At 51.6% G+C, this 26,522-nt stretch overlaps 1 protein-coding gene across 3 annotated transcripts in view; it reads left to right on the top strand.

The window, feature by feature from the left end:
- Positions 1-26,522, top strand: part of ABCC10 (ATP binding cassette subfamily C member 10) — a 132,345-nt gene that overhangs the window by 73,207 nt on the left and 32,616 nt on the right. For all 3 annotated transcript variants that reach the window (XR_011321879.1, XM_069768232.1, XM_069768231.1), the window contains exons 2-13: positions 3,428-3,610; positions 4,792-6,043; positions 8,345-8,572; positions 8,767-8,926; positions 9,002-9,126; positions 9,363-9,442; positions 9,520-9,691; positions 9,913-10,011; positions 10,087-10,276; positions 17,398-17,472; positions 17,578-17,751; positions 17,825-17,963. Coding sequence is in view for 2 of the 3 variants with exons in the window: in XM_069768232.1 (XP_069624333.1) it covers positions 3,450-3,610; positions 4,792-6,043; positions 8,345-8,572; positions 8,767-8,926; positions 9,002-9,126; positions 9,363-9,442; positions 9,520-9,691; positions 9,913-10,011; positions 10,087-10,276; positions 17,398-17,472; positions 17,578-17,751; positions 17,825-17,963 (2,855 nt within the window). In the remaining variant the exon portion in view is untranslated. The remainder of the gene's footprint in view (positions 1-3,427; positions 3,611-4,791; positions 6,044-8,344; positions 8,573-8,766; positions 8,927-9,001; positions 9,127-9,362; positions 9,443-9,519; positions 9,692-9,912; positions 10,012-10,086; positions 10,277-17,397; positions 17,473-17,577; positions 17,752-17,824; positions 17,964-26,522) is intronic.

Genomic DNA, 26,522 nt, shown 5'->3' with positions numbered 1-26,522 from the left:
TGATAATTATTGTTCCCGCCTGTGTGGGAGTAGTTAAATCGCCCTCGCTACAGCGTGCCCAATAGCCAGTACATAGCAGGAAGCCATCCTGGTGACTAATTATCTTAGGTGCAGTACCTAATCTGACCTGAGGGTAAAGGGGGTGCCAGAGAGCTGCAAGTTCCAAACCAAAACTGGGAAGTGGGATATCGATAAATCCCTTTAAGAAGGAACCAGGGGCAACCAAACCATCCCGGTTTGTGACAAATTGGTTTGAGTAGTGGGGACGATAAAGATTTCCTCCACAGGATCCCTGACATATTGTTGGCAGCACGGTGTGAACCGTGACAGTGATCTTGTTTGGTTCTCGGAAATCAAGGTAAGGACAGAGACCTCCTCAGCAGTCACCCAGACTTAGACGTTCTCCCTATGACTCAATAGTTTGAGGACGAGTTGGGCAATTCTTACGAAAATATCCAGAGAGACCACAGTGTAGACAGAGTCCGAGATCTTGTCTCCTTCTTCACTCTGCAACGTGAAGACTGGAAACTCTAACCTCGGGTAAATGGACATGCTCCTGGGAAGTATAACCTGTGGCCTGCTGTTCACCATGTCTCTCACGGATTCTGCGGTCCATTCGTATGGCCTGAGTCATGGCCTCTGTCACGATATGATATGGTATGAAATATCATAAGTAGTTCTCTTGCTAGCCTGCGTGGGCTAAGCCCCCCTTCTTGGAGTGATGCTGCAACAGTTTGTAGCTTCAAATTCCTGGCTTTCAACTCCCAAATTCCCCATCACCCCTCGCCAAAGGTATTTACGACTGGCATTTCCTGCAGTGTAAACTCTTTTCGAGCAAGAACTGGATTCTAAGTCGCTTGAATGCAGGGAAGTTCTTTGGTCTGTGTTTGTGAGATATTAGGCACACCGTTTACATTACGAATACAAAAATATATATTGTTAGAGTCCATCGGAGGATCTATACATCGCTCGAAACACGGGCTTCTAACTCCATCTGGTGAAGAAGTAGGGTTTTCTCGGTAAATATGTATCCCAGATAGGACATATTTGATCTCATTAGAATGCCCACGTTAATCCGAGATGAATGCTGGGTTTATGACTATGACATGTTTTGTAGCGAAGTTATAGAAATTAGAGAAAATAGTTTAAAGTTTAGTTAGACTGAAGAGGTAGGAGGGACGAGGTGATCCAACCCCTTTCTGGGATGTTACAGGCTGAAGTTATAACTGTCTGCCCAGATCCCCAGCTCATTCTTCTTCTTGACTTCTGCTCTCCTCCTGAAGCCAGCAGCACGTCCAATGAGCTGGGACGTATGGTTGCCTGCCATGCTTTGAACATGTGAGTGTTACCTTTTCTCATTTAATCCCTGTTTATTTCATAATTACCCTTGTACATATTTGCAATTGTCTCATTTGTAACATCTTTATAAAATATTTTTGATAAAGCACTGCCTAATTTTTTATGGGATATAATATTATATGTTAGTTCATTCTCCATGCTCTAAAAACCGTACCCTAAGTCTTCTGAAGGGAAATACGCTACTGTTGTGTTGGGTTAGCTTCGGACCCGTTTAATCGAAGCTGGTGGCAGCGATAGTGTGCTGACTTTTGGGGTTATGTTGTAGCGACTGCGGCATTGATAATTATTGTTCCTGCCTGAGTGGGAGTAGTTTACCGCGTCGCTGCAGCGTGCCCTATAGCCAGTACATAGCAGGCAGCCTGTCGGGCGACCAATTACCCAGTGTGCAGTACCTAATCTGACCTGAGAGTAAGGGGGGCACCAGAGAGCTGCAAGTTTTAAGTGGAACTGTAAGCGGGATATACATAAATCCCTGCAGTTTGTGGTAAATTGAAAAGCAGTGGGATACCTAAAATAAGCCCCTGCTGTAAACTAAGAGGTCAATAGCCTCGTGTGTGTTTCATCACATCGTGGAGTGGAGGGATAACTAAGATAAGCCCCCCTGCACATGTGATAGCCGTCTGTTGGCCTAAAGTCACCTCGATCCGTGACGTAGGGGTGACGGTCACGGTGTGAATCGTGACAAATTGGTGACAGCGGTCAGGGGATCCCTGACAGCCTCCATCAGAGAACAAGGGGCGTCTTGGAGAACCAGGGCATCCCTGAGTGATTCGGAAAGTCCTCTTTGGAACTGGCACCTGAGAGCAGTATTGTTCCATAGATCTTTGGTGGACCACTGCCGAACCTCGGTACAGTAGTCCTCAGATGTGTGACAACCCCAAACCCGCCTGTCTGTCGGGTTCGTTATAGATCAAACCTACACTATAGAAAAATGCATCAACAAAAAAACGTTCTGGGGCTTGTGACGACAGAGAAAATGCCCTGGTCTGAGGACCCCCTTGCAGTAGGAACATGATTATTCCCACCCACTGGAACTCCTCCCCTGACGACCAGGGACACAGGGTGAAAAATAACTTACAGCTTTTCCTGAATACCCTAATCTGGTCTTTCTCTCTTGAAAATTTATCAGGGAGGGATATCACATGTTCGGGAGGGACCAACTGTAGATCAGAGGGTACTGATGTCACAGCCACTGCCGGCAGTGGGGGGCTATATGGAGTCTGCATCAAGTTATTTATCTGACCCTGCAATTGATATTACAATGACTCCAGACTCTGGCAATCCTTTGCCAGATCCTGAGTCATCTGCATCAAATTCGCCACCTGGTCACAAAGCGTCTGAACAGGATCCATTCCGGCGAAAAAGAAAAACCTATGGGCCAGACATAATGTGAATGCTAGTCACTTCTCACGGTCAAGCCGTGAGTCAGAGTGGTCAAGGAGTCCAAGGTCAGAAGCCAGGAGGGTATGTCATAAACAGTAGGAAGAGACAAAAGTGTAGTCAGGTAACGTTCCAAGGTCAGTGTATCGGGAGGATAACGGATCAGAGCTGAAGGGGTTAAACAGGTGGATGGTCAGAACGAAGTCCAAGGTCAGGCAACAGATCAAGCATACAGAACTCAAGGCACAGGGCAGCACAAACCTCACAGGCTGAATGTACATCTGGCAAAGTTCTAGTAGAGACAGCTCAGTTAAGAAGCATGGCAATGGGCTTCGTATCAGATTGGATCGTCGAGCTGTCAATCAATACACTGACAGTTTAAGCACACCCCTATACCAGATTGGACGGCTGAGCTGTCAGTAACTGCATCCCAAAGGCCCTCATGGGTGGAGCCGTGACAGATATAATGGTGTCCAGTATGGAGTATGCTTTATATACACAGTGTAATACGCGGGATATAATGGTGTCTAGTATGGAATATAGTCTGGATACACAGTTTAATACACGGGATATAATGGTGTCCAGTGTTCAGAGTATACAGCGTGTAGTATATGGGATTTCATGGCCCGGGTGCAGCAGTACATGATATGAGGCTGCTGTTATATCTCGCCTCTTCTTTCTCCTGCAGACTCCACTCAGTGGTGAATGTGATGGACGATATCCTTGCCCGCTTCTGTGGATCCACGCCCTCTGACCCGCTGCCTGTTTGGGTTCGGGGACATGTCGGCGTCTGCTTCAATCAACTCATCATCAGCTGCATCCCTCACATTCTACTGGCTTTGAGCAGCGCATGTCATGCCGGAGCGCCCAGGTGAGAGCTCTGTGCTTACTGACTGCCATGTACTCTAGAGAGGAGGCGGGAGGAAGGGAGGTCATGTCTCTGGAGTGCAGGCTGTAGAAAGGGAGGTCGAGTCTCGAGAGGAAGAAGGGAGGTCGGGTTTCCAGAGAGGGGGCGGGAGGAAGGAAGGTAGGGTTTCAAGAAAGGCGGTAGGAGGAAGGGGAGGACAGGTTTTCAGAGAGGAGGTGGGCGGAAGGTAGGATGGAAAGCAGAGAGGAGGCGGGAAGTTGGGTCTCCATAGAGGAGGCTGTAGGTTGGAGGTCCGGAGGGGAGGCTGAAGGTCTGGGGTCCGGAGAGGAGGCTGGAGGTCATGGGTCCGGAGAGGAGGCTGGAAGTCGTGGGTCCGGAGAGGAGGCTGGAAGTCGTGGGTCCGGAGAGGACACTGGAGATCTGGGGTCCGGAGATGAGGCTGGAGGTTGGGTGTCTGGTCTAGGTTTCCAGAGAGGAGGGAGAAGGACGAAAGGTTAGGTTTTCAGAGAGGAGGGAGAAGGAAGGGAGGTTAGGTTTCCAGAGAGGAGGGAGAAGGAAGAGAGGTTAGGTTTTCAGAGAGGAGGGAGAAGGAAAGGAGGTTAGGTTTCCAGAGAGGAGGGAGAAGGAAGGGAGGTTAGGTTTCCAGAGAGGAGGGAGAAGGAAGGGAGGTTAGGTTTCCAGAGAGGAGGGAGAAGGAAGGGAGGTTAGGTTTCCAGAGAGGAGGGAGAAGGAAGGCAGGTTAGGTTTCCAGAGAGGAGGGAGAAGGAAGGAAGGTTAGGTTTCCAGAGAGGAGGGGGAAGGAAAGGAGGTTAGGTTTCCAGAGAGGAGGGAGAAGGAAGGGAGGTTAGGTTTCCAGAGAAGATGGAGAAGGAAGGGAGGTTAGGTTACCAGAGAGGAGGGAGAAGGAAGGGAGGTTAGGTTTCCAGAGAGGAGGGAGAAGGAAGGGAGGTTAGGTTTCCAGAGAGGAGGGAGAAGGAAGGGAGGTTAGGTTTCCAGAGAGGAGGGAGAAGGAAGGGAGGTTAGGTCTCCAGGGATGAGGCTGGTGGAAGGGAGGTCAGGTCTCCAGAGATGAGGCTGGTGGAAGGGAGGTCATGTTCATTAGTAAGGAGGCAGCTGGAAGTTTTGGAGATTTGGCCTACTTCATGTAGATGGCTGCTCCACTGACTGGCGGTGTTGTCTTCTAGACGCGGCTCCTCTGGCTTCTCCTCTTCTGCCTGGCTGTGCAGGACGTTCATCTCCCTTGTGGTTTCATGTCTGTGTATAGCTGATTTAGTCCTCGGAGCCCTGTTTCCTCGTGAAGTTACCACCAGTTCGGAGGTCCTCTCCAGCAGCGTGTCCTTCTTGGCATGGACCAGTCACTTCCTATCACTCCTGCATCTCCGGAAGTCCTGCTATGTGGATTCCCGGGGACCTCTGAGTCTGACAGCTCCGGTCGTCTTGGTGGCCCCGTCCGTGGTGATCACGATGGTGTGGCTGTGTACGGAGGGTGCGGTGAGGTCACCTCTGGACTGGGTGTTGGTCTCCCGCTTTTCTCTCTCATGTCTTCGCCTCTTCTGTATCATTGTGTATTTTTGCACCGTTCTCGTACGTCCTCCTCGCCTTCCCTCTCGGGGCACCGGCTCAATCAATGATGTCAGTGAATATTCTCCTTTGGTTGTCTCGTTCCCCTCTGACAATGATGAAGAAGCAGCAGAGGACGGTGAGAGCTGGTTGTCGCGCTTCTTCTATTTTTGGATGCAGCCGCTCCTGTGGAGAGGGGCAGGCGGAGGACTGAAGCGCCCGCAGGATGTTTGTCTCCTGCCCCATCATCTCCAGACATGGAGGATCCGCAGGGACATCTCTACTTGTCCCAGAGCACCACACCTCCTCTGGGTGTTGCACTCCTGTTTCGGGGCTCATTACTATTCCTTGGGGTTCCTGAAGCTGGTGTCTTGTGCTCTCTCCTTCATGGGGCCTATCCTGCTGAATCTTCTGGTGAATTTCATGGAGACAAGAGCCGAGGCTCTGAGCTGGGGAGTGCTTTACACCACCGGACTCTTCGCTACCGGACTCCTCGGTGCTGTTGTGCAGAATCAGTTCACACATCAGATTAACAAGCTAATGCTGTCAGTTCGGGCATCGGTGCTCATCAGCGTCTACCAGAAAACTCTACATGGAGAGGGAACCGGCCTGGCCACATTTTCCCCAGGGGAAGTAATCAACTTCATGAGCACAGACGCTGATCGGATATCTAATTTCTGCCGCAGCTTCCATGAACTCTGGAGCCTCCCGCTGCAGTTCTCAGTCACTCTCTACCTCTTATACCAGCAGGTGGGCATCGCCTTCCTTGGGGGGGTGGGCCTGGCACTGCTTCTGGTGCCCCTCAACAAGGTGGTCGCCGGACGAATCCTGAAGAACAACAAAGAAATGCTGCAACATAAAGATGCCCGGGTCAAGGTAACGCAATATATGATGTCACTGCGGTATAATATAACAGATCTGGGGAGCGGTGATGTCACTGCTGTATAATATGACTGTCACACCGCCGCTGCCCCGGTTCTCTTCTGTGTCACCGCTGCTGCCTCGGGTGCCTCCTCATACTTACCATTCCACGGCATCCCGGCGCGCTTCTGGTTCTGCAGCTGCTTCCGGTCTCCTGCGCGTTCGTCCCTCCTCTGTCCTCGGGTGCACGTGCGCTCCAGATCCCACTGCGCACGCGCGCACAGCGTTCACTGATTCGGCCGCTCCCTTCACTCCTCTCTATGCCTCTGGAGGACTCTGACCCGGAAGGTACGCTGCCGCTCTGCATATCAGGCCGCCTCTTCCGTTTGGCGGTGCCTGACTATCAGTTGTATTTTCAAGTGACTCTGGCCCCCGTGTTCCTCTGCGTTCTCTCCAGTCTCCCTGTGCCTCCGTCTCCTCAGAGTTCCAGTGTGTCTGCATAGTCTTCCAGCCCGTATCGTCACCCTCATCACTGGTTCGTTTCTCTCCTCTCCCTGTGCTCCCCTCTCCTTGTTATTTTAGTCTACGTCCCTGGCTCCGTACCTGTTTCTCCTTTTGATTCTACATAGTAACATAGTAACATAGTTAGTAAGGCCGAAAAAAGACATTTGTCCATCCAGTTCAGCCTATATTCCATCATAATAAATACCCAGATCTACGTCCTTCTACAGAACCTAATAATTGTATGATACAATATTGTTCTGCTCCAGGAAGACATCCAGGCCTCTCTTGAACCCCTCGACTGAGTTCGCCATCACCACCTCCTCAGGCAAGCAATTCCAGATTCTCACTGCCCTAACAGTAAAGAATCCTCTTCTATGTTGGTGGAAAAACCTTCTCTCCTCCAGACGCAAAGAATGCCCCCTTGTGCCCGTCACCTTCCTTGGTATAAACAGATCCTCAGCGAGATATTTGTATTGTCCCCTTATATACTTATACATGGTTATTAGATCGCCCCTCAGTCGTCTTTTTTCTAGACTAAATAATCCTAATTTCGCTAATCTATCTGGGTATTGTAGTTCTCCCATCCCCTTTATTAATTTTGTTGCCCTCCTTTGTACTCTCTCTAGTTCCATTATATCCTTCCTGAGCACCGGTGCCCAAAACTGGACACAGTACTCCATGTGCGGTCTAACTAGGGATTTGTACAGAGGCAGTATAATGCTCTCATCATGTGTATCCAGACCTCTTTTAATGCACCCCATGATCCTGTTTGCCTTGGCAGCTGCTGCCTGGCACTGGCTGCTCCAGGTAAGTTTATCATTAACTAGGATCCCCAAGTCCTTCTCCCTGTCAGATTTACCCAGTGGTTTCCCGTTCAGTGTGTAATGGTGATATTGATTCCCTCTTCCCATGTGTATAACCTTACATTTATCATTGTTAAACCTCATCTGCCACCTTTCAGCCCAAGTTTCCAACTTATCCAGATCCATCTGTAGCAGAATACTATCTTCTCTTGTATTAACTGCTTTACATAGTTTTGTATCATCTGCAAATATTGATATTTTACTGTGTAAACCTTCTACCAGATTCTGCCTTGCCTTTCCCATTCTCTTTTTAGTACCAGCTGCCGTAGCAGTAGTCTCCCCAGGGCTTGCTCCTAACGCTCCCTGTATAGGGGGTGGTCCAACTAGTCCCCTCGCCCAGGGGAGGTTCGCTGTTGCGGTCCAGCGGATCACCCTTTGTTGTCTCCAGCTTTCGGCGTTAAAATAACTGATATCTGGGGAGCGGTCATGTCACTGCTGTATGATATAACTGAGATCTGGGGAGCGGTCATGTCACTGCTTTATAATATAACTGAGATCTGGGGAGCAGTCATGTCACTGCTGTATAATATAACTGAGATCTGGGGAGCGGTCATGTCACTGCTGTATAATATAACTGAGATCTGGAGAGCGGTCATGTCACTGCTGTATGATATAACTAAGATCTGGGGAGCGGCCATGTCACCGCTGAATGATATAACTGAGATCTGGGGAGCGGTCATGTCACTGCTGTATAATATAACTGAGATCTGGGGAGCGGTCATGTCACTGCTGTATAATATAACTGAGATCTGGAGAGCGGTCATGTCACTGCTGTATAATATAACTGAGATCTGGGGAGCGGTCATGTCACTGCTGTATAATATAACTAAGATCTGGGGAGCGGTCATGTCACTGCTGTATAATATAACTGAGATCTGGGGAGCGGTCATGTCACTGCTGTATAATATAACTGAGATCTGGGGTTATGTCACTTATTGCACTTCTGCAGCTGATGACTGAGCTTCTGTCCGGGATGCGGGTGGTGAAGTTTTACACGTGGGAGCTGCACTTTTCTCGCTGTGTGTCCGGCTTACGGGATCAGGAGCTGCAGAATCTTCGTGCTATTAAGCTGCTGGACGCCGTGTGTGTTTACCTATGGGCGGCTCTGCCTGTGCTCATATCCATCATCACATTTATTACGTATGTGTTACTGGGGCACCAGCTGACAGCCGCTAAGGTGAGTCCCGGGGGCAGGCGATACATCCAACCATCACATGATCCTCCTATCTACTCTCTGTCCGCCCTGACCACTCTCACATTCTTTTTTTCTACTCTCCATCCCCCCTGATCTCGCTCACATTCCCTTCCTCTTTACGGTCACTCCTCGTGATGTCCTCTGGTACTGGCCTCTAATGTTGTACCCGGTCACAGGTCTTCACTTCTTTGGCATTGGTTGGGATGTTAATTATGCCCCTCAATAACGTGCCTTGGGTTCTGAATGGAGTCTTAGAGGCCAAAGTGTCGTTGGATCGAGTGCAGAGCTTCCTTGCGCTACCGGATCAGGACGTGCTGGGCTACTACCAGGCGGAAGGTAAGGCCCGGTGTCTTTTCTTTGCCTTATGTGATCTGATGGTGACTTATCTACTCTGATGTCTTGTTCCCTCAGCTCTTTCCAGAGACAGCGATATCGCACTGGAGATGAGGAATGCGACCTTCACATGGGGGTCAGAGGTCAGTGACGGGCAACATGGACGCCCCACACTACACATTCAGCATCTGTCCGTGAGAAAGGTGAGAACCCCACATGCCCTAAACTCCAGTCACCTTCAGAGCTGTGGTCACTATTCTGATAATTTGACTACTTGTGGTCAGAGGTTTTCGGTGTGACGCTGGGGAGGTTTTCGGTGTAGCGCTCGGGAGGTTTTCAGCATAGCGCGTGCAGGTTCGGAGTGTAGCATGGGGGCGGTTTGGAGTGTAGCGTGGCGGAAGTTCTGGTTGTTGTTACTCCTCTGCTGCCTCGCTTGCAGGGCGCGCTGGTGGCGGTTGTCGGGAAGGTCGGTTGTGGGAAGAGCTCTCTACTGTCAGCAATCACAGGAGAACTCCGCAGGTAATGGCGGCTCTAGTCCGGTGGGGTGCAGGTCCAGGTGCAGGTGGTGACCCACTTGTCGTCTTCTCTCGGCACAGGGTGAGCGGAGACTTATTTGTCGCCCGCCAGGAGTCAGGATTTGGGTTTGTGGCTCAGGAGTCGTGGATCCAGTTTGCTTCCATCCGGGAGAACATCCAGTTTGGGAAGAAATACGAGGAGCATCTGTACCGGGAGGTGCTGGAGTCCTGCGCCTTGACCCCCGACCTCAGCGTGAGTCATGTGACGGGCGCATTAGTGGGGAAGGGGGGGTCATGTCCACGGGTTTGGATTTGGTGGGATCCGGTCTGAGAACCACAGACAAGTGCAGTCACGGTGCTCGTAGATCATCTGCCCCTTTCCCCATGACACCTGCTGCCCCGTTCTCCGTCCTTTCAGAGTTGTCAGATTCTGATCTTATAAGTCCTCAATGCCTCCGTCCTCCTTCATTCCAGATCTTACCTGCCGGTGACCAGACGGAGGTTGGGGAGAATGGTGTGACCCTGAGCGGGGGGCAGAAGGCGCGGGTGAGCCTGGCGCGGGCGGTCTATCAGGTCAGTTTATAACCTGAAAATATGGCGGCAGAGAACAGCGCTACAGGGACACATGACCTCCTCCACCCTCCACAGGACAAAGACATCTACCTCCTGGATGACCCCCTTGCTGCTGTGGACACGGATGTGGCTGCTCACCTCATGGACAGATGCATTCTGGGTATCCTCCGCCACAAGACCCGAATCCTTTGCACCCACCGCACCGAACTTCTGGAGAAGGCAGACGTCATTGTACTGATGGATGACGGCAGGATTGTCTCTACAGGTGGGTGCCCGATGCCTCGCCCTCTGGTCGGACCCAGACTGTTGCTGCACCTTGTAGATGGTCCGGCTGCTAGGTGCTGTGCCCCCCCGGACGGCCTGCTGCCACGCCCTGTGGACAAGTGGTGACTGGGTTACGGGTGCCTTGTGGACAGTCCAATGCCGTGCGGACAAGTGTCTGCTAAGTGCTGTGCCCCCCTGGATGGTCCAATGCCGTGCCCTGTGGACAGATGGCTGCCGGTTTGCTGTGCCCTCTGTAGAGCCGGGTGCTGAACCGTCTGGACAGGTGGCCGCAGGGTTTCGTGTTGTCTGGACAGATGGCAGGCGGGTACAGTGTCCTCTAGACAGTCGGGTGCCCGGTCTGTGGATGGAGCGGTGGCATGCTCTGTAGACAGATGGACGGAGCGGTGATGTGCTCTGTAGACAGATGGTGGACGGAACCGTGACGTGCCCTGTGTACAGATGGTGGATGGAGCGGTGACGTGCCCTGTGTACAGATGGATGGAGCGGTGACGTGCCCTGTAGACAGATGGTGGACGGAGCCGTGACGTGCCCTGTGTACAGATGGTGGATGGAGCGGTGACGTGCCCTGTGGACAGATGGTGGACGGAGCGGTGACGTGCCCTGTGTACAGATGGTGGATGGAGCGGTGACGTGCCCTGTAGACAGATGGTGGATGGAGCGGTGACGTGCCCTGTGTACAGATGGTGGATGGAGCGGTGACGTGCCCTGTGGACAGATGGTGGATGGAGCGGTGACGTGCCCTGTGTACAGATGGTGGATGGAGCGGTGACGTGCCCTGTGGACAGATGGTGGACGGAGCGGTGACGTGCCCTGTGTACAGATGGTGGATGGAGCGGTGACTGTCATGATCCCAATGGCAGGGGATCACTAAAGGACAAGCACAGATACAAACAAGCTCTAGGGCGATGGAACCTGAGCTGACCGCGACCCTGAACCTAACACACAAATAAAAGTAGCCGGGGAACGTGCCTACGATGATCCTAGACGTCTCGCTCCAGCCGAAGATCTAACTTCCCCTATTAGAAGAAACACAGACCTCTCTTGCCTCCAGAGAAATCCCCCACAGAAATAGCAGCCCCCCACATATAATGACGGTGAAATGAGAGGAAAGCACATACGCAGTATGAAAACAGTTTCAGCAAAATGAGGCCCGCTAACGCTAGATAGCAGAGGATACAAAAGTGAACTGCGCGGTCAGCGAAAAACCCTTCAAAAAACCATCCTGAAATTACTTGAACTCATGTGCCAACTCATGGTACATGAGGAGCAATTTCAGCCCACTAGAGCAACCAGCAGCAAGAATCACATATCTGCAGGCTGGACTAAAAACCAAATAAAGCAAAACACCAAAACAGGAAAATCCAAACTTAGCTTGACCAGAAGGTTCTAGGAGCAGGGAGCAGAGGTAACTAGACACACTGGATACATTGATAACCGGCGAGGAAATGCCAGCAAAGCCAGGTTAAATAGGAAACTCCCATATCCTGATGGAACAGGTGGAACCCAGAGACCCAGGAAAGACAAGTCACCCAGTACCATCAGTAACCACCAGAGGGAGCCCAAAAACAGAACTCACAACAGTACCCCCCCCTTGAGGAGGGGTCACCGAACCCTCACGAAAACCACCAGGGCGACCAGGATGAGCCCTATGAAAAGCGCGAACCAAATCATCAGCATGAACATCCGAGGCAACCACCCAAGAATTATCCTCCTGACCATAACCCTTCCACTTGACCAAATACTGGAGTTTCCGTCTGGAAACACGAGAATCCAAGATCTTCTCCACAACATACTCCAATTCTCCCTCCACCAGCACCGGAGCAGGAGGCTCAAGCGAAGGAACAACAGGTACCTCATACTTCCGCAACAACGACCGATGGAACACATTATGAATAGCAAACGATGCCGGGAGATCCAAACGAAACGACACAGGGTTAAGAATTTCCAAGATCCTATAGGGACCGATGAACCGAGGCTTGAACTTAGGAGAAGAGACCTTCATAGGAACAAAACGAGAAGACAACCACACCAAGTCACCAACAAGAAGTCGAGGACCCACGCAGCGACGGCGATTAGCAAACTGCTGAGCCTTCTCCTGGGACAACTTCAAATTGTCCACCACATGACTCCAAATCCGATGCAACCTATCCACCACCATGTCCACTCCAGGACAATCAGAAGGTTCCACCTGACCAGAGGAAAAACGAGGATGAAACCCCGAATTACAAAAGAAAGGAGAAACCAAGGTAGCAGAACTAGCCCGATTATTAAGGGCAAACTCGGCCAGCGGCAAAAAGGTAACCCAGTCATCCTGATCAGCAGAAACAAAACACCTTAAATAAGTTTCCAAGGTCTGATTAGTTCGTTCAGTCTGGCCATTCGTCTGAGGATGGAATGCAGACGAAAAGGACAAATCAATGCCCATCTTAGCACAGAACGTCCGCCAAAATCTAGACACAAACTGGGATCCCCTGTCAGAAACGATGTTCTCAGGAATCCCATGCAAACGAACCACATTCTGAAAAAACAGAGGGACCAACTCAGAGGAGGAAGGCAACTTAGGCAAGGGTACCAGATGAACCATTTTAGAAAAGCGATCACACACAACCCAGATGACGGACATTTTTTGAGAGACAGGGAGATCCGAAATAAAGTCCATGGAAATGTGCGTCCAAGGCCTCTTCGGGATAGGCAAAGGTGACAACAATCCACTGGCCCGAGAACAGCAAGGCTTAGCCCGAGCACAAACCTCACAAGACTGCACAAAAGAACGCACATCCCTCGACAAGGAAGGCCACCAAAAAGACCTGGCCACCAAGTCTCTAGTACCAAATATTCCAGGATGACCTGCCAACGCAGAAGAATGGACCTCGGAGATGACTCTACTGGTCCAATTATCCGGAACAAACAGTCTCTCAGGCGGACAACGATCAGATTTACCCGCCTGAAACTCCTGCAAAGCACGTCGCAAGTCTGGGGAGACAGCAGACAAAATCACCCCATCCCTAAGGATACCAGAGGGCTCAGAATTTCCAAGGGAGTCAGGCACAAAACTCCTAGAAAGAGCATCCGCCTTCACATTCTTTGAACCTGGCAGGTATGAAACCACAAAATTGAAACGAGAGAAAAACAGTGACCAACGAGCCTGTCTAGGATTCAGACGCCTGGCAGACTCAAGGTAAATCAAATTTTTGTGATCCGTCAAGACCACCACACGATGTCTAGCACCCTCTAGCCAATGACGCCACTCCTCAAATGCCCACTTCATGGCCAAAAGTTCCCGATTACCAACATCATAATTCCGCTCAGCTGGCGAAAACTTTCTAGAAAAAAACGCGCATGGCTTCATCACTGAGCCATCGGAGCTTCTCTGTGACAAAACCGCCCCCGCTCCAATCTCGGAAGCATCAACCTCAACCTGAAAAGGGAGCGAAACATCTGGCTGACGCAACACAGGAGCAGAAGAAAACCGGCGCTTAAGTTCCTGAAAGGCCTCCACAGCCGCAGGAGACCAATTAGCAACATCAGCACCCTTCTTAGTCAAATCCGTCAAAGGCTTAACAACACTAGAAAAATTAGTTATAAAACGACGATAGAAATTCGCAAAGCCCAAGAACTTCTGTAGACTCTTAAGAGATGTAGGCTGCGTCCAGTCACAAATAGCCTGAACCTTGACGGGATCCATCTCAATAGTAGAAGGGGAAAAAATATACCCCAAGAAAGAAATCTTCTGGACTCCAAAGAGACACTTTGAGCCTTTTACAAACAAGGAATTGGCCCGCAGGAAAGATATAATTATCTTGACTTGCTGAGCAGGGTCTCCAGAGGAGCGAGATTTCAAAGAAAGAAACAACTTGCAATTGTTCCTAAAATTCAGAAAACGAGATCTATCTCCAGAAAAAAACTCTGGGACAGGAATTCTAGGTTCAGACATAGGAGCATGTACAACAAAATCCTGTATATTTTGAACCTTAGTGGCAAGATTATTCAGGCTGGAAGCCAAACTCTGGACGTCCATGATAAACAGCTGGGCTCAGAGCCATTCAAAGATTAAGAGGAGGAGGAAGTAGCCAGGCTGCAATAAGGCTAGGCAGAAAACTCTGAGGGAAAGAGAAAGAAAAAAAAAAAAAAAAAAACTTCCTCAGACTACTTATCCTCCTACTTCAGCCAATACAATTAACACTTTGTGGGCCGGTTATACTGTCATGATCCCAATGGCAGGGGATCACTAAAGGACAAGCACAGATACAAACAAGCTCTAGGGCGATGGAACCTGAGCTGACCGCGACCCTGAACCTAACACACAAATAAAAGTAGCCGGGGAACGTGCCTACGATGATCCTAGACGTCTCGCTCCAGCCGAAGATCTAACTTCCCCTATTAGAAGAAACACAGACCTCTCTTGCCTCCGGAGAAATCCCCCACAGAAATAGCAGCCCCCCACATATAATGACGGTGAAATGAGAGGAAAGCACATACGCAGTATGAAAACAGTTTCAGCAAAATGAGGCCCGCTAACGCTAGATAGCAGAGGATACAAAAGTGAACTGCGCGGTCAGCGAAAAACCCTTCAAAAAACCATCCTGAAATTACTTGAACTCATGTGCCAACTCATGGTACATGAGGAGCAATTTCAGCCCACTAGAGCAACCAGCAGCAAGAATCACATATCTGCAGGCTGGACTAAAAACCAAATAAAGCAAAACACCAAAACAGGAAAATCCAAACTTAGCTTGACCAGAAGGTTCTAGGAGCAGGGAGCAGAGGTAACAAGACACACTGGATACATTGATAACCGGCGAGGAAATGCCAGCAAAGCCAGGTTAAATAGGAAACTCCCATATCCTGATGGAACAGGTGGAACCCAGAGACCCAGGAAAGACAAGTCACCCAGTACCATCAGTAACCACCAGAGGGAGCCCAAAAACAGAACTCACAACAGGTGACGTGCCCTGTAGACAGATGGACGGAGCGGTGACGTGCCCTGTGTACAGATGGTGGATGGAGCGGTGACGTGCCCTGTGTACAGATGGTGGATGGAGCGGTGACGTGCCCTGTAGACAGATGGTGGATGGAGCGGTGACGTGCCCTGTGTACAGATGGTGGATGGAGCGGTGACGTGCCCTGTGGACAGATGGTGGATGGAGCGGTGACGTGCCCTGTAGACAGATGGTGGATGGAGCGGTGACGTGCCCTGTGTACAGATGGTGGACGGAGCGGTGACGTGCCCTGTGTACAGATGGTGGATGGAGCGGTGACGTGCCCTGTAGACAGATGGATGGAGCGGTGACGTGCCCTGTGTACAGATGGTGGATGGAGCGGTGACGTGCCCTGTGTACAGATGGTGGATGGAGCAGTGACGTGCCCTGTGGACAGATGGTGGATGGAGCGGTGACGTGCCCTGTAGACAGATGGTGGATGGAGCGGTGACGTGCCCTGTGTACAGATGGTGGATGGAGCGGTGACGTGCCCTGTAGACAGTTGGTGGATGGAGCGGTGACGTGTCCTGTAGACAGATGGACGGAGCGGTGACGTGCCCTGTGTACAGATGGTGGATGGAGCCGTGACGTGCCCTGTGGACAGATGGTGGACGGAGCGGTGACGTGCCCTGTGGACAGATGGTGGATGGAGCGGTGACGTGCCCTGTGTACAGATGGTGGATGGAGCGGTGACGTGCCCTGTAGACAGATGGTGGATGGAGCGGTGACGTGCCCTGTGTACAGATGGTGGACGGAGCGGTGACGTGCCCTGTAGACAGATGGTGGATGGAGCGGTGACGTGCCCTGTGTACAGATGGTGGATGGAGCGGTGACGTGCCCTGTGTACAGATGGTGGATGGAGCGGTGACGTGCCCTGTGTACAGATGGTGGATGGAGCGGTGACGTGCCCTGTGTACAGATGGTATACGGAGCGGTGACGTGCCCTGTGTACAGATGGTGGATGGAGCGGTGACGTGCCCTGTGTACAGATGGTGGATGGAGCGGTGACGTGCCCTGTGGACAGATGGATGGAGCGGTGACGTGCCCTGTAGACAGATGGTGGATGGAGCGGTGACGTGCCCTGTGGACAGATGGTGGATGGAGCGGTGACGTGCCCTGTGTACAGATGGTATACGGAGCGGTGACGTGCCCTGTGTACAGATGGTGGATGGAGCGGTGACGTGCCCTGTGTACAGATGGTGGATGGAGCGGTGACGTGCCCTGTGTACAGATGGTGGATGGAGCGGTGACGTGCCCTGTGTACAGATGGTATACGGTGCGGTGACGTGCCCTGTGTACAGATGGTGGATGGAGCGGTGACGTGCCCTGTGTACAGATGGTGGATGGAGCGGTGACGTGCCCTGTGGACAGATGGATGGAGCGGTGACGTGCCCTGTAGACAGATGGTGGATGGAGCGATGACGTGCCCTGTGGACAGATGGTGGATGGAGCGGTGACGTGCCCTGTGTACAGATGGTATACGGAGCGGTGACGTGCCCTGTGGACAGATGGTGGATCGAGCGGTGACGTGCCCTGTAGACAGATGGTGGATGGAGCGGTGACGTGCCCTGTAGACAGATGGTGGATGGAGCGGTGACGTGCCCTGTAGACAGATGGTGGATGGAGCGGTGACGTGCCCTGTAGACAGATGGACGGAGCGGTGACGTGCCCTGTGGACAGATGGTGGATGGGGCGGTGACGCGCCCTGTTGACAGATGGTGGATGGAGCGGTGACGTGCCCTGTAGACAGATGGTGGAAGGAGCGGTGACGTGCCCTGTGGACAGATGGTGGACGGAGCGGTGATGTGCCCTGTAGACAGATGGTGGAAGGAGCGGTGACGTGCCCTGTAGACAGATGGACGGAGCGGTGACGTGCCCTGTGGACAGATGGTGGATGGAGCGGTGACGTGCCCTGTAGACAGATTGTGGACGGAGCGGTGACGTGCCCTGTAGACAGATGGTGGATGGAGCGGTGACGTGCCCTGTAGACAGATGGATGGAGCGGTGACGTGCCCTGTAGACAGATGGTGGACGGAGCGGTGACGTGCCCTGTGGACAGATGGTGGACGGAGCGGTGACGTGCCCTGTGCCGCACCTTCTGTAATACCTCATTTCCTTGCAGGTCCGCCCGCAGAGATCTTGCCCCTGGTGAGGAAGTCTCCTGTGCTGGCATCATCCTCCCAGCAGAGCGCAGACAGTGAGTATCGCCATCTTTCATCCTCGTGGTCTTGACAGTATTGGGGTCACCCCCACTGTGCCCTCAGCCATTGGAGGGATCTCTTGATATCCGCTGTCACACTAGGGTCCAGTGTTTGCCCCGCGAGCACAGAGGACGGAGGCGGGGAGCCGGCTGCAGGGATGAGGGAAGAGGAGAAGAAGGAAGGTGCCGTGTCTCTCCTGGTGTATGCTACGTACTGGAGGGCGGTGGGGACAGCACTGGCGGCCTCGGTGCTCCTGGCCTTACTCTTCATGCAGGGTGAGTGTTCAATCATTGGCTGACATCAGCGAGCACTGACGGGGTGTGTGGATGTTCACACGTTTTCTTACAGCGTCCAGGAACGTGTCCGATTGGTGGCTGTCATACTGGATTGCCAGATTACCAGACACTCCGAAAAACTCCTCTTTCATGGCGCTCACTCCCCCAGTGCCAGCTCCATCCCTTCTGTTGTTTACTGCTGGAGGTCTTGTGTAAGTAGCTTGTCGGCTTGTGTGGTAAGAGCATCCCTCATTACCTGCACTGTGTAGTGTCTGCTGTCGGTGGTTGTGTGGTAAGAGCACCCCTCATTACCTGCACTGTGTAGTGTCTTCTGTCGGTGGTTGTGTGGTAAGAGCACCCCTCATTACCTGCACTGTGTAGTGTCCGCTATCGGTGGTTGTGTGGTAAGAGCATCCCTCATTACCTGCACTGTGTAGTGTCTGCTGTCGGTGGTTGTGTGGTAAGAGCACCCCTCATTACGTGAACTGTGTAGTGTCTGCTGTCGGTGGTTGTGTGGTAAGAGCACCCCTCATTACATGAACTGTGTAGTGTCTGCTATCGGTGGTTGTGTGGTAAGAGCACCCCTCATTACGTGAACTGTGTAGTGTCCGCTATCGGTGGTTGTGTGGTAAGAGCACCCCTCATTACGTGAACTGTGTAGTGTCTGCTGTCGGTGGTTGTGTGGTAAGAGCACGCCTCATTACCTGCACTGTGTAGTGTCTGCTGTCGGTGGTTGTGTGGTAAGGGCACCCCTCATTACCTGCACTGTGTAGTGTCTGCTGTCACTGGTTGTGTGGTAAGAGCACCCCTCATTACCTACACTGTGTAGTGTCTGCTGTCGGTGGTTGTGTGGTAAGAGCACGCCTCATTACCTGCACTGTGTAGTGTCTGCTGTCGGTGGTTGTGTGGTAAGAGCACGCCTCATTACCTGCACTGTGTAGTGTCTGCTGTTGGTGGTTGTGTGGTAAGAGCATCCCTCATTACCTGCACTGTGTAGTGTCTGCTGTCGGTGGTTGTGTGGTAAGAGCACCCCTCATTACCTGCACTGTGTAGTGTCTGCTATCGGTGGTTGTGTGGTAAGAGCACCCCTCATTACGTGCACTGTGTAGTGTCTGCTATCGGTGGTTGTGTGGTAAGAGCACCCCTCATTACCTGCACTGTGTAGTGTCTGCTATTGGTGGTTGTGTGGTAAGAGCACCCCTCATTACCTGCACTGTATAGTGTCTGCTGTCGGTGGTTGTGTGGTAAGAGCACCCCTCATTACGTGCACTGTGTAGTGTCTGCTATCGGTGGTTGTGTGGTAAGAGCACCCCTCATTACCTGCACTGTGTAGTGTCTGCTATCGGTGGTTGTGTGGTAAGAGCACCCCTCATTACCTGCACTGTGTAGTGTCTGCTGTCGGTGGTTGTGTGGTAAGAGCACCCCTCATTACGTGCACTGTGTAGTGTCTGCTGTCGGTGGTTGTGTGGTAAGAGCACCCCTCATTACCTGCACTGTGTAGTGTCTGCTGTCGGTGGTTGTGTGGTAAGAGCACCCCTCATTACCTGCACTGTGTAGTGTCTGCTGTCGGTGGTTGTGTGGTAAGAGCACCCCTCATTACCTGCACTGTGTAGTGTCTGCTGTCGGTGGTTGTGTGGTAAGAGCACCCCTCATTACCTGCACTGTGTAGTGTCTGCTGTCGGTGGTTGTGTGGTAAGAGCACCCCTCATTACCTGCACTGTGTAGTGTCTGCTGTCGGTGGTTGTGTGGTAAGAGCACCCCTCATTACGTGCACTGTGTAGTGTCTGCTGTCGGTGGTTGTGTGGTAAGAGCACCCCTCATTACCTGCACTGTGTAGTGTCTGCTATCGGTGGTTGTGTGGTAAGAGCACCCCTCATTACCTGCACTGTGTAGTGTCTGCTATCGGTGGTTGTGTGGTAAGAGCACCCCTCATTACCTGCACTGTGTAGTGTCTGCTGTCGGTGGTTGTGTGGTAAGAGCACCCCTCATTACGTGCACTGTGTAGTGTCTGCTATCGGTGGTTGTGTGGTAAGAGCACCCCTCATTACCTGCACTGTGTAGTGTCTGCTGTCGGTGGTTGTGTGGTAAGAGCACCCCTCATTACGTGCACTGTGTAGTGTCTGCTATCGGTGGTTGTGTGGTAAGAGCACCCCTCATTACCTGCACTGTGTAGTGTCTGCTGTCGGTGGTTGTGTGGTAAGAGCACCCCTCATTACCTGCACTGTGTAGTGTCTGCTGTCGGTGGTTGTGTGGTAAGAGCACCCCTCATTACCTGCACTGTGTAGTGTCTGCTGTCGGTGGTTGTGTGGTAAGAGCACCCCTCATTACCTGCACTGTGTAGTGTCTGCTGTCGGTGGTTGTGTGGTAAGAGCACCCCTCATTACCTGCACTGTGTAGTGTCTGCTGTCGGTGGTTGTGTGGTAAGAGCACCCCTCATTACCTGCACTGTGTAGTGTCTGCTTCTTCTTTCTTCAAGCGCCAGCAGAGTGACAGGCGCTGACAGGAATCAATCTTTTATAATAAACAAAAAACAACCGCCAAAATGACAGTAACCAATCAACTTGTCAGAAAAATTGAGCGCTCAAAAACCAGTAAAAACTGGTTTAAGCCACTTTACCTAAAAATAGCAGAGCCACTGACCTTTCACTGACCCCTGCTTACCAGTGCCTGAGGTAACTCGGGTCTATGTGGACAGGAGACCCCCGCCATATTTCATATGTTCTGGGCGGGGGGCAAACATTACCTAAACTGTGTGGTAAGAGTACTCCATAATACATAGTTACATAGGAAAAAAGACCCCGTCCGTCAAGTTCAATCTTTCCCCACCAATTGTTTGTTTTTAGCAGTAAATTATCTATAACCCCCAATGTTCTGTGCATCGAGGAATCATCTGGCCCCTTGTATAAGGCTGTTGTAGTGTCGGCCATTACTACCTCCTGTGGTCGGCATTCCACAGTCTGACTGCTCTAACTGTAGAGAACCCTTTCCTGTTCAGCTGCTGGCATCGCCTTTCTTCCCCCATAGTCAGTGCCCCCTGGTCCTCAGTACGGTCTATGGAAGGAATAAGTCCTGTGCCGTCCTCTGTGCTGACCAGACATATATTATACATGTAATGAGATCTCCTCTGAGGCGTGTGTATTCTAATAAACAAGCCCGACTGCTCCTACCCCTCATCATAGGAGAGGCCTCCATCCTGTGTAATGTAGGAGAGGCCTCCATCCTGTGTAATGTAGGGGAGGCCTCCATCCTGTGTAATGTAGGAGAAGCCTCCGTCCTGTGTAATGTAGGAGAGGCCTCCGTCCTGTGTAATGTAGGAGAGGCCTCCGTCCTGTGTAATGTAGGAGAGGCCTCCATCCTGTGTAATGTAGGAGAGGCCTCCACCCTGTGTAATGTAGGAGAGGCCTCCACCCTGTGTAATGTAGGAGAGGCCTCCATCCTGTGTAATGTAGGAGAGGCCTCCACCCTGTGTAATGTAGGAGAGGCCTCCGTCCTGTGTAATGTAGGGGAGGCCTCCATCCTGTGTAATGTAGGAGAGGCCTCCATCCTGTGTAATGATGGAGAGGCCTCCATCCTGTGTAATGATGGAGAGGCCTCCATCCTGTGTAATGATGGAGAGGCCTCCATCCTGTGTAATGATGGAGAGGCCTCCATCCTGTGTAATGTAGGAGAAGCCTCCGTCCTGTGTAATGTAGGAGAGGCCTCCGTCCTGTGTAATGTAGGAGAGGCCTCCATCCTGTGTAATGTAGGAGAGGCCTCCATCCTGTGTAATGATGGAGAGTCCTCCGTGCCGTGTAATGTAGGAGAGGCCTCCATCCTGTGTAATGTCATGGAGAGTCCTCCGTGCCGTGTAATGTAGGAGAGGCCTCCATCCTGTGTAATGTAGGAGAGGCCTCCACCCTGTGTAATGTAGGGGAGGCCTCCATCCTGTGTAATGTAGGAGAGGCCTCCATCCTGTGTAATGATGGAGAGGCCTCCATCCTGTGTAATGTAGGAGAGGCCTCCATCCTGTGTAATGTAGGAGAGGCCTCCATCCTGTGTAATGATGGAGAGGCCTCCATCCTGTGTAATGATGGAGAGGCCTCCATCCTGTGTAATGATGGAGAGTCCTCCGTGCCGTGTAATGTAGGAGAGGCCTCCATCCTGTGTAATGTAGGAGAGGCCTCCATCCTGTGTAATGATGGAGAGTCCTCCGTGCCGTGTAATGTAGGAGAGGCCTCCATCCTGTGTAATGTCATGGAGAGTCCTCCGTGCCGTGTAATGTAGGAGAGGCCTCCATCCTGTGTAATGTAGGAGAGGCCTCCATCCTGTGTAATGTAGGAGAGGCCTCCATCCTGTGTAATGTAGGAGAGGCCTCCATCCTGTGTAATGTAGGGGAGGCCTCCATCCTGTGTAATGTAGGAGAAGCCTCCGTCCTGTGTAATGTAGGAGAGGCCTCCGTCCTGTGTAATGTAGGAGAGGCCTCCGTCCTGTGTAATGTAGGAGAGGCCTCCATCCTGTGTAATGTAGGAGAGGCCTCCACCCTGTGTAATGTAGGAGAGGCCTCCACCCTGTGTAATGTAGGAGAGGCCTCCATCCTGTGTAATGTAGGAGAGGCCTCCACCCTGTGTAATGTAGGAGAGGCCTCCGTCCTGTGTAATGTAGGGGAGGCCTCCATCCTGTGTAATGTAGGAGAGGCCTCCATCCTGTGTAATGATGGAGAGGCCTCCATCCTGTGTAATGATGGAGAGGCCTCCATCCTGTGTAATGATGGAGAGGCCTCCATCCTGTGTAATGATGGAGAGGCCTCCATCCTGTGTAATGTAGGAGAAGCCTCCGTCCTGTGTAATGTAGGAGAGGCCTCCGTCCTGTGTAATGTAGGAGAGGCCTCCATCCTGTGTAATGTAGGAGAGGCCTCCATCCTGTGTAATGATGGAGAGTCCTCCGTGCCGTGTAATGTAGGAGAGGCCTCCATCCTGTGTAATGTCATGGAGAGTCCTCCGTGCCGTGTAATGTAGGAGAGGCCTCCATCCTGTGTAATGTAGGAGAGGCCTCCACCCTGTGTAATGTAGGGGAGGCCTCCATCCTGTGTAATGTAGGAGAGGCCTCCATCCTGTGTAATGATGGAGAGGCCTCCATCCTGTGTAATGTAGGAGAGGCCTCCATCCTGTGTAATGTAGGAGAGGCCTCCATCCTGTGTAATGATGGAGAGGCCTCCATCCTGTGTAATGATGGAGAGGCCTCCATCCTGTGTAATGATGGAGAGTCCTCCGTGCCGTGTAATGTAGGAGAGGCCTCCATCCTGTGTAATGTAGGAGAGGCCTCCATCCTGTGTAATGATGGAGAGTCCTCCGTGCCGTGTAATGTAGGAGAGGCCTCCATCCTGTGTAATGTCATGGAGAGTCCTCCGTGCCGTGTAATGTAGGAGAGGCCTCCATCCTGTGTAATGTAGGAGAGGCCTCCATCCTGTGTAATGTAGGAGAGGCCTCCATCCTGTGTAATGATGGAGAGTCCTCCGTGCCGTGTAATGTAGGAGAGGCCTCCATCCTGTGTAATGTCATGGAGAGTCCTCCGTGCCGTGTAATGTAGGAGAGGCCTCCATCCTGTGTAATGTAGGAGAGGCCTCCACCCTGTGTAATGTAGGAGAAGCCTCCGTCCTGTGTAATGTAGGAGAGGCCTCCTTCCTGTGTAATGTAGGAGAGGCCTCCATCCTGTGTAATGTAGGGGAGGCCTCCATCCTGTGTAATGTAGGAGAAGCCTCCGTCCTGTGTAATGTAGGAGAGGCCTCCGTCCTGTGTAATGTAGGAGAGGCCTCCATCCTGTGTAATGTAGGAGAGGCCTCCATCCTGTGTAATGATGGAGAGGCCTCCATCCTGTGTAATGTAGGAGAGGCCTCCGTCCTGTGTAATATAGGGGAGGCCTCCATCCTGTGTAATGTAGGAGAGGCCTCCGTCCTGTGTAATGTCATGGAGGCCTCCATTCCATGTAATCATCTAGTTGCTGCCTTTGAACTGACTCTAACTTCTGAATGTCCTTTTTTAAACATGGAGCCCAAAACTGGATCCCATATTCTAGATGTGGCCTCACCGGTGATTTATAAAGGGGTAACAATATGTTGGGATCGCGGGATTTTATCTCTTTTTCTACATCCTAAAATCTTGTTTGCTTTTGCGGTTGCTGCCTGACTTTGAGTGCTGCTGCTCAGCTTACTTGTACCCAGAATCCTCCTGTCCTGTGGTCCCGAATATTCTCCCATCTAATGTATACACAGATACAGGATTCCTCCGTCCTCGGTGATTACATTTATCTACAGTGATCTCCTCGGATATTTGCTCATCAGACGTCTCCTCCGGATCTCCTGTAATCTTGTGATGTCGGGCTCAGATCTTCTATCCTGCAGTTTGGTGTCAGCAAAGAATCAGAATCAGACGGAGACTTTACTCTCAATCCATCCACAAGGTCATCAATAAAGAGGATAAAAAGAATCGGTCCTGGCACAGATCCCTGCGGTCCCCACTCTCCCAGTACAGATCCCTGCGGTCCCCACTGCTCCCAGTACAGATCCCTGTGGTCCCCACTGCTCCCAGTACAGATCCCTGCGGTCCCCACTGCTCCCAGTACAGATCCCTGCGGTCCCCACTGCTCCCAGTACAGATCCCTGCGGTCCCCACTGCTCCCAGTACAGATCCCTGCGGTCTCCACTGCTCCCAGTACAGATCCCTGCGGTCTCCACTGCTCCCAGTACAGATCCCTGCGGTCTCCACTGCTCCCAGTACAGATCCCCGCGGTCTCCACTGCTCCCAGTACAGATCCTTGCGGTCCCCACTGCTCCCAGTACAGATCCCCGCGGTCTCCACTGCTCCCAGTACAGATCCCCGCGGTCTCCACTGCTCCCAGTACAGATCCCCGCTGTCCCCACTGCTCCCAGTACAGATCCCTGCGGTTCCCACTGCTCCCAGTACAGATCCCTGCGGTTCCCACTGCTCCCAGTACAGATCCCTGCGGTTCCCACTGCTCCCAGTACAGATCCCTGCGGTTCCCACTGCTCCCAGTACAGATCCCTGCGGTTCCCACTGCTCCCAGTACAGATCCCTGCAGTTCCCACTGCTCCCAGTACAGATCCCTGCGGTTCCCACTGCTCCCAGTACAGATCCCTGCGGTTCCCACTGCTCCCAGTACAGATCCCTGCGGTTCCCACTGCTCCCAGTACAGATCCCTGCGGTTCCCACTGCTCCCAGTACAGATCCCTGCAGTTCCCACTGCTCCCAGTACAGATCCCTGCGGTCTCCACTGCTCCCAGTACAGATCCCTGCGGTTCCCACTGCTCCCAGTACAGATCCCTGCGGTCTCCACTGCTCCCAGTACAGATCCCTGCGGTCTCCACTGCTCCCAGTACAGATCCCTGCGGTTCCCACTGCTCCCAGTACAGATCCCTGCGGTCTCCACTGCTCCCAGTACAGATCCCTGCGGTTCCCACTGCTGACTATAACCCATTTAGAGAATGTACCATTTATGACGACATTTGTTTCCCGTCATTTAGCCAATTCCTTACCATCTGCAGTTTCCCCCAGTCCCGGCAACTGGAGCTTCAGCATAAGGCTGTTATGTGGAACAGAATCAAAGTCCAGATGAATCAGCAGCGGAACCAACATCCAGATTTGCACTTACCTTCTCGAAGACACTGGCCATGTTGTCAGACACGATGTAATCAAAACGTTTGCACGCTACTGATGTCAGACTTACCGGACGATAGTGTCCTGGATCCACCTTCTTACCTTTCTTATATGTTGGCACCACGTCAGCCTCCTCCAGTCGTGTGGCACCGACCCTGGCACAAGAGTCTACGGTGCTGGCTCCGCTGGCCTGTGCTGCTTCACACACACAGCCAGTGCTCTGCAGGCCACACACATACAGCTCTGTCAAAAATGAAGAGACCACTGCAAGTGGTTCAGTTTGTCTGATTTTCTTCTTTATATTTTTGAGTAAAATGTAAATTGTTCTTTTATTCTATAAACTATTGACAACATGTCTCCGAAGTTCCAAGCAATACATTTTGTATTTATTTTTTGAAAATGGGAAATGGTCAAAATAACAAAAAAAATGAATTGCTTGCAGGCCTCAAATAATGCAAAAAAACAAACGAGTTCATAATCATTTAGAAACAACAGTTCTAATGTTTTACCTCAGGAAGAGTTCAGAAATCAATATTTTGTGGAATAACCATGATTGTTAATCCCGGCTTTCCTGCGTCTCGGCAGCTTTCCTCCAGTCTCTCACACGGCTCCTGGGTGACCTTATCCCACTCCTGGTACAATAATGTCAGCCGTTCTTCTGTGTTTGATGGCTTGTGACCATCCATCTTCCTCCTGATTACATTCCAGAGGTTTTCAGTGGGGTTCAGGTCTGGAGATTGGGCGGCCGTGACAGGGTTTGATGAGGTGGTCTCTTAATTTTTGCCAGAGCTGTATAATGTATGTGTAATACCAAGCCTGAGGTTTAGTAATGAACAGGTGTCAGCCAGATAGCCTCATTAATAAAATGGTACATAAAGAGTTAAATAAGAGACACACACACACACAAAATCTGCCTGATACGCAATATCTGTTTTATTTTCAAAAAATGTATTAAGAAAAATTGCGTGGGCTCCTACATAATTTTTTTAACCAGCAGATGGAAAGCTGACGGCTAATGTTAATATTCTGGGAAGGAGACAATAGCTATAAAGGTACCCAGGCTATTAATATCAGCTCACAGATGTTTGGTTAGTCTTTACTGGCTAGTTTACAGGGGAACCC

Source organism: Ranitomeya imitator, chromosome 5, assembly GCF_032444005.1.
Source record: "Ranitomeya imitator isolate aRanImi1 chromosome 5, aRanImi1.pri, whole genome shotgun sequence".
Lineage (NCBI taxonomy): Eukaryota > Metazoa > Chordata > Amphibia > Anura > Dendrobatidae > Ranitomeya > Ranitomeya imitator.
This window is presented reverse-complemented; position numbering and strand designations above follow the sequence as displayed.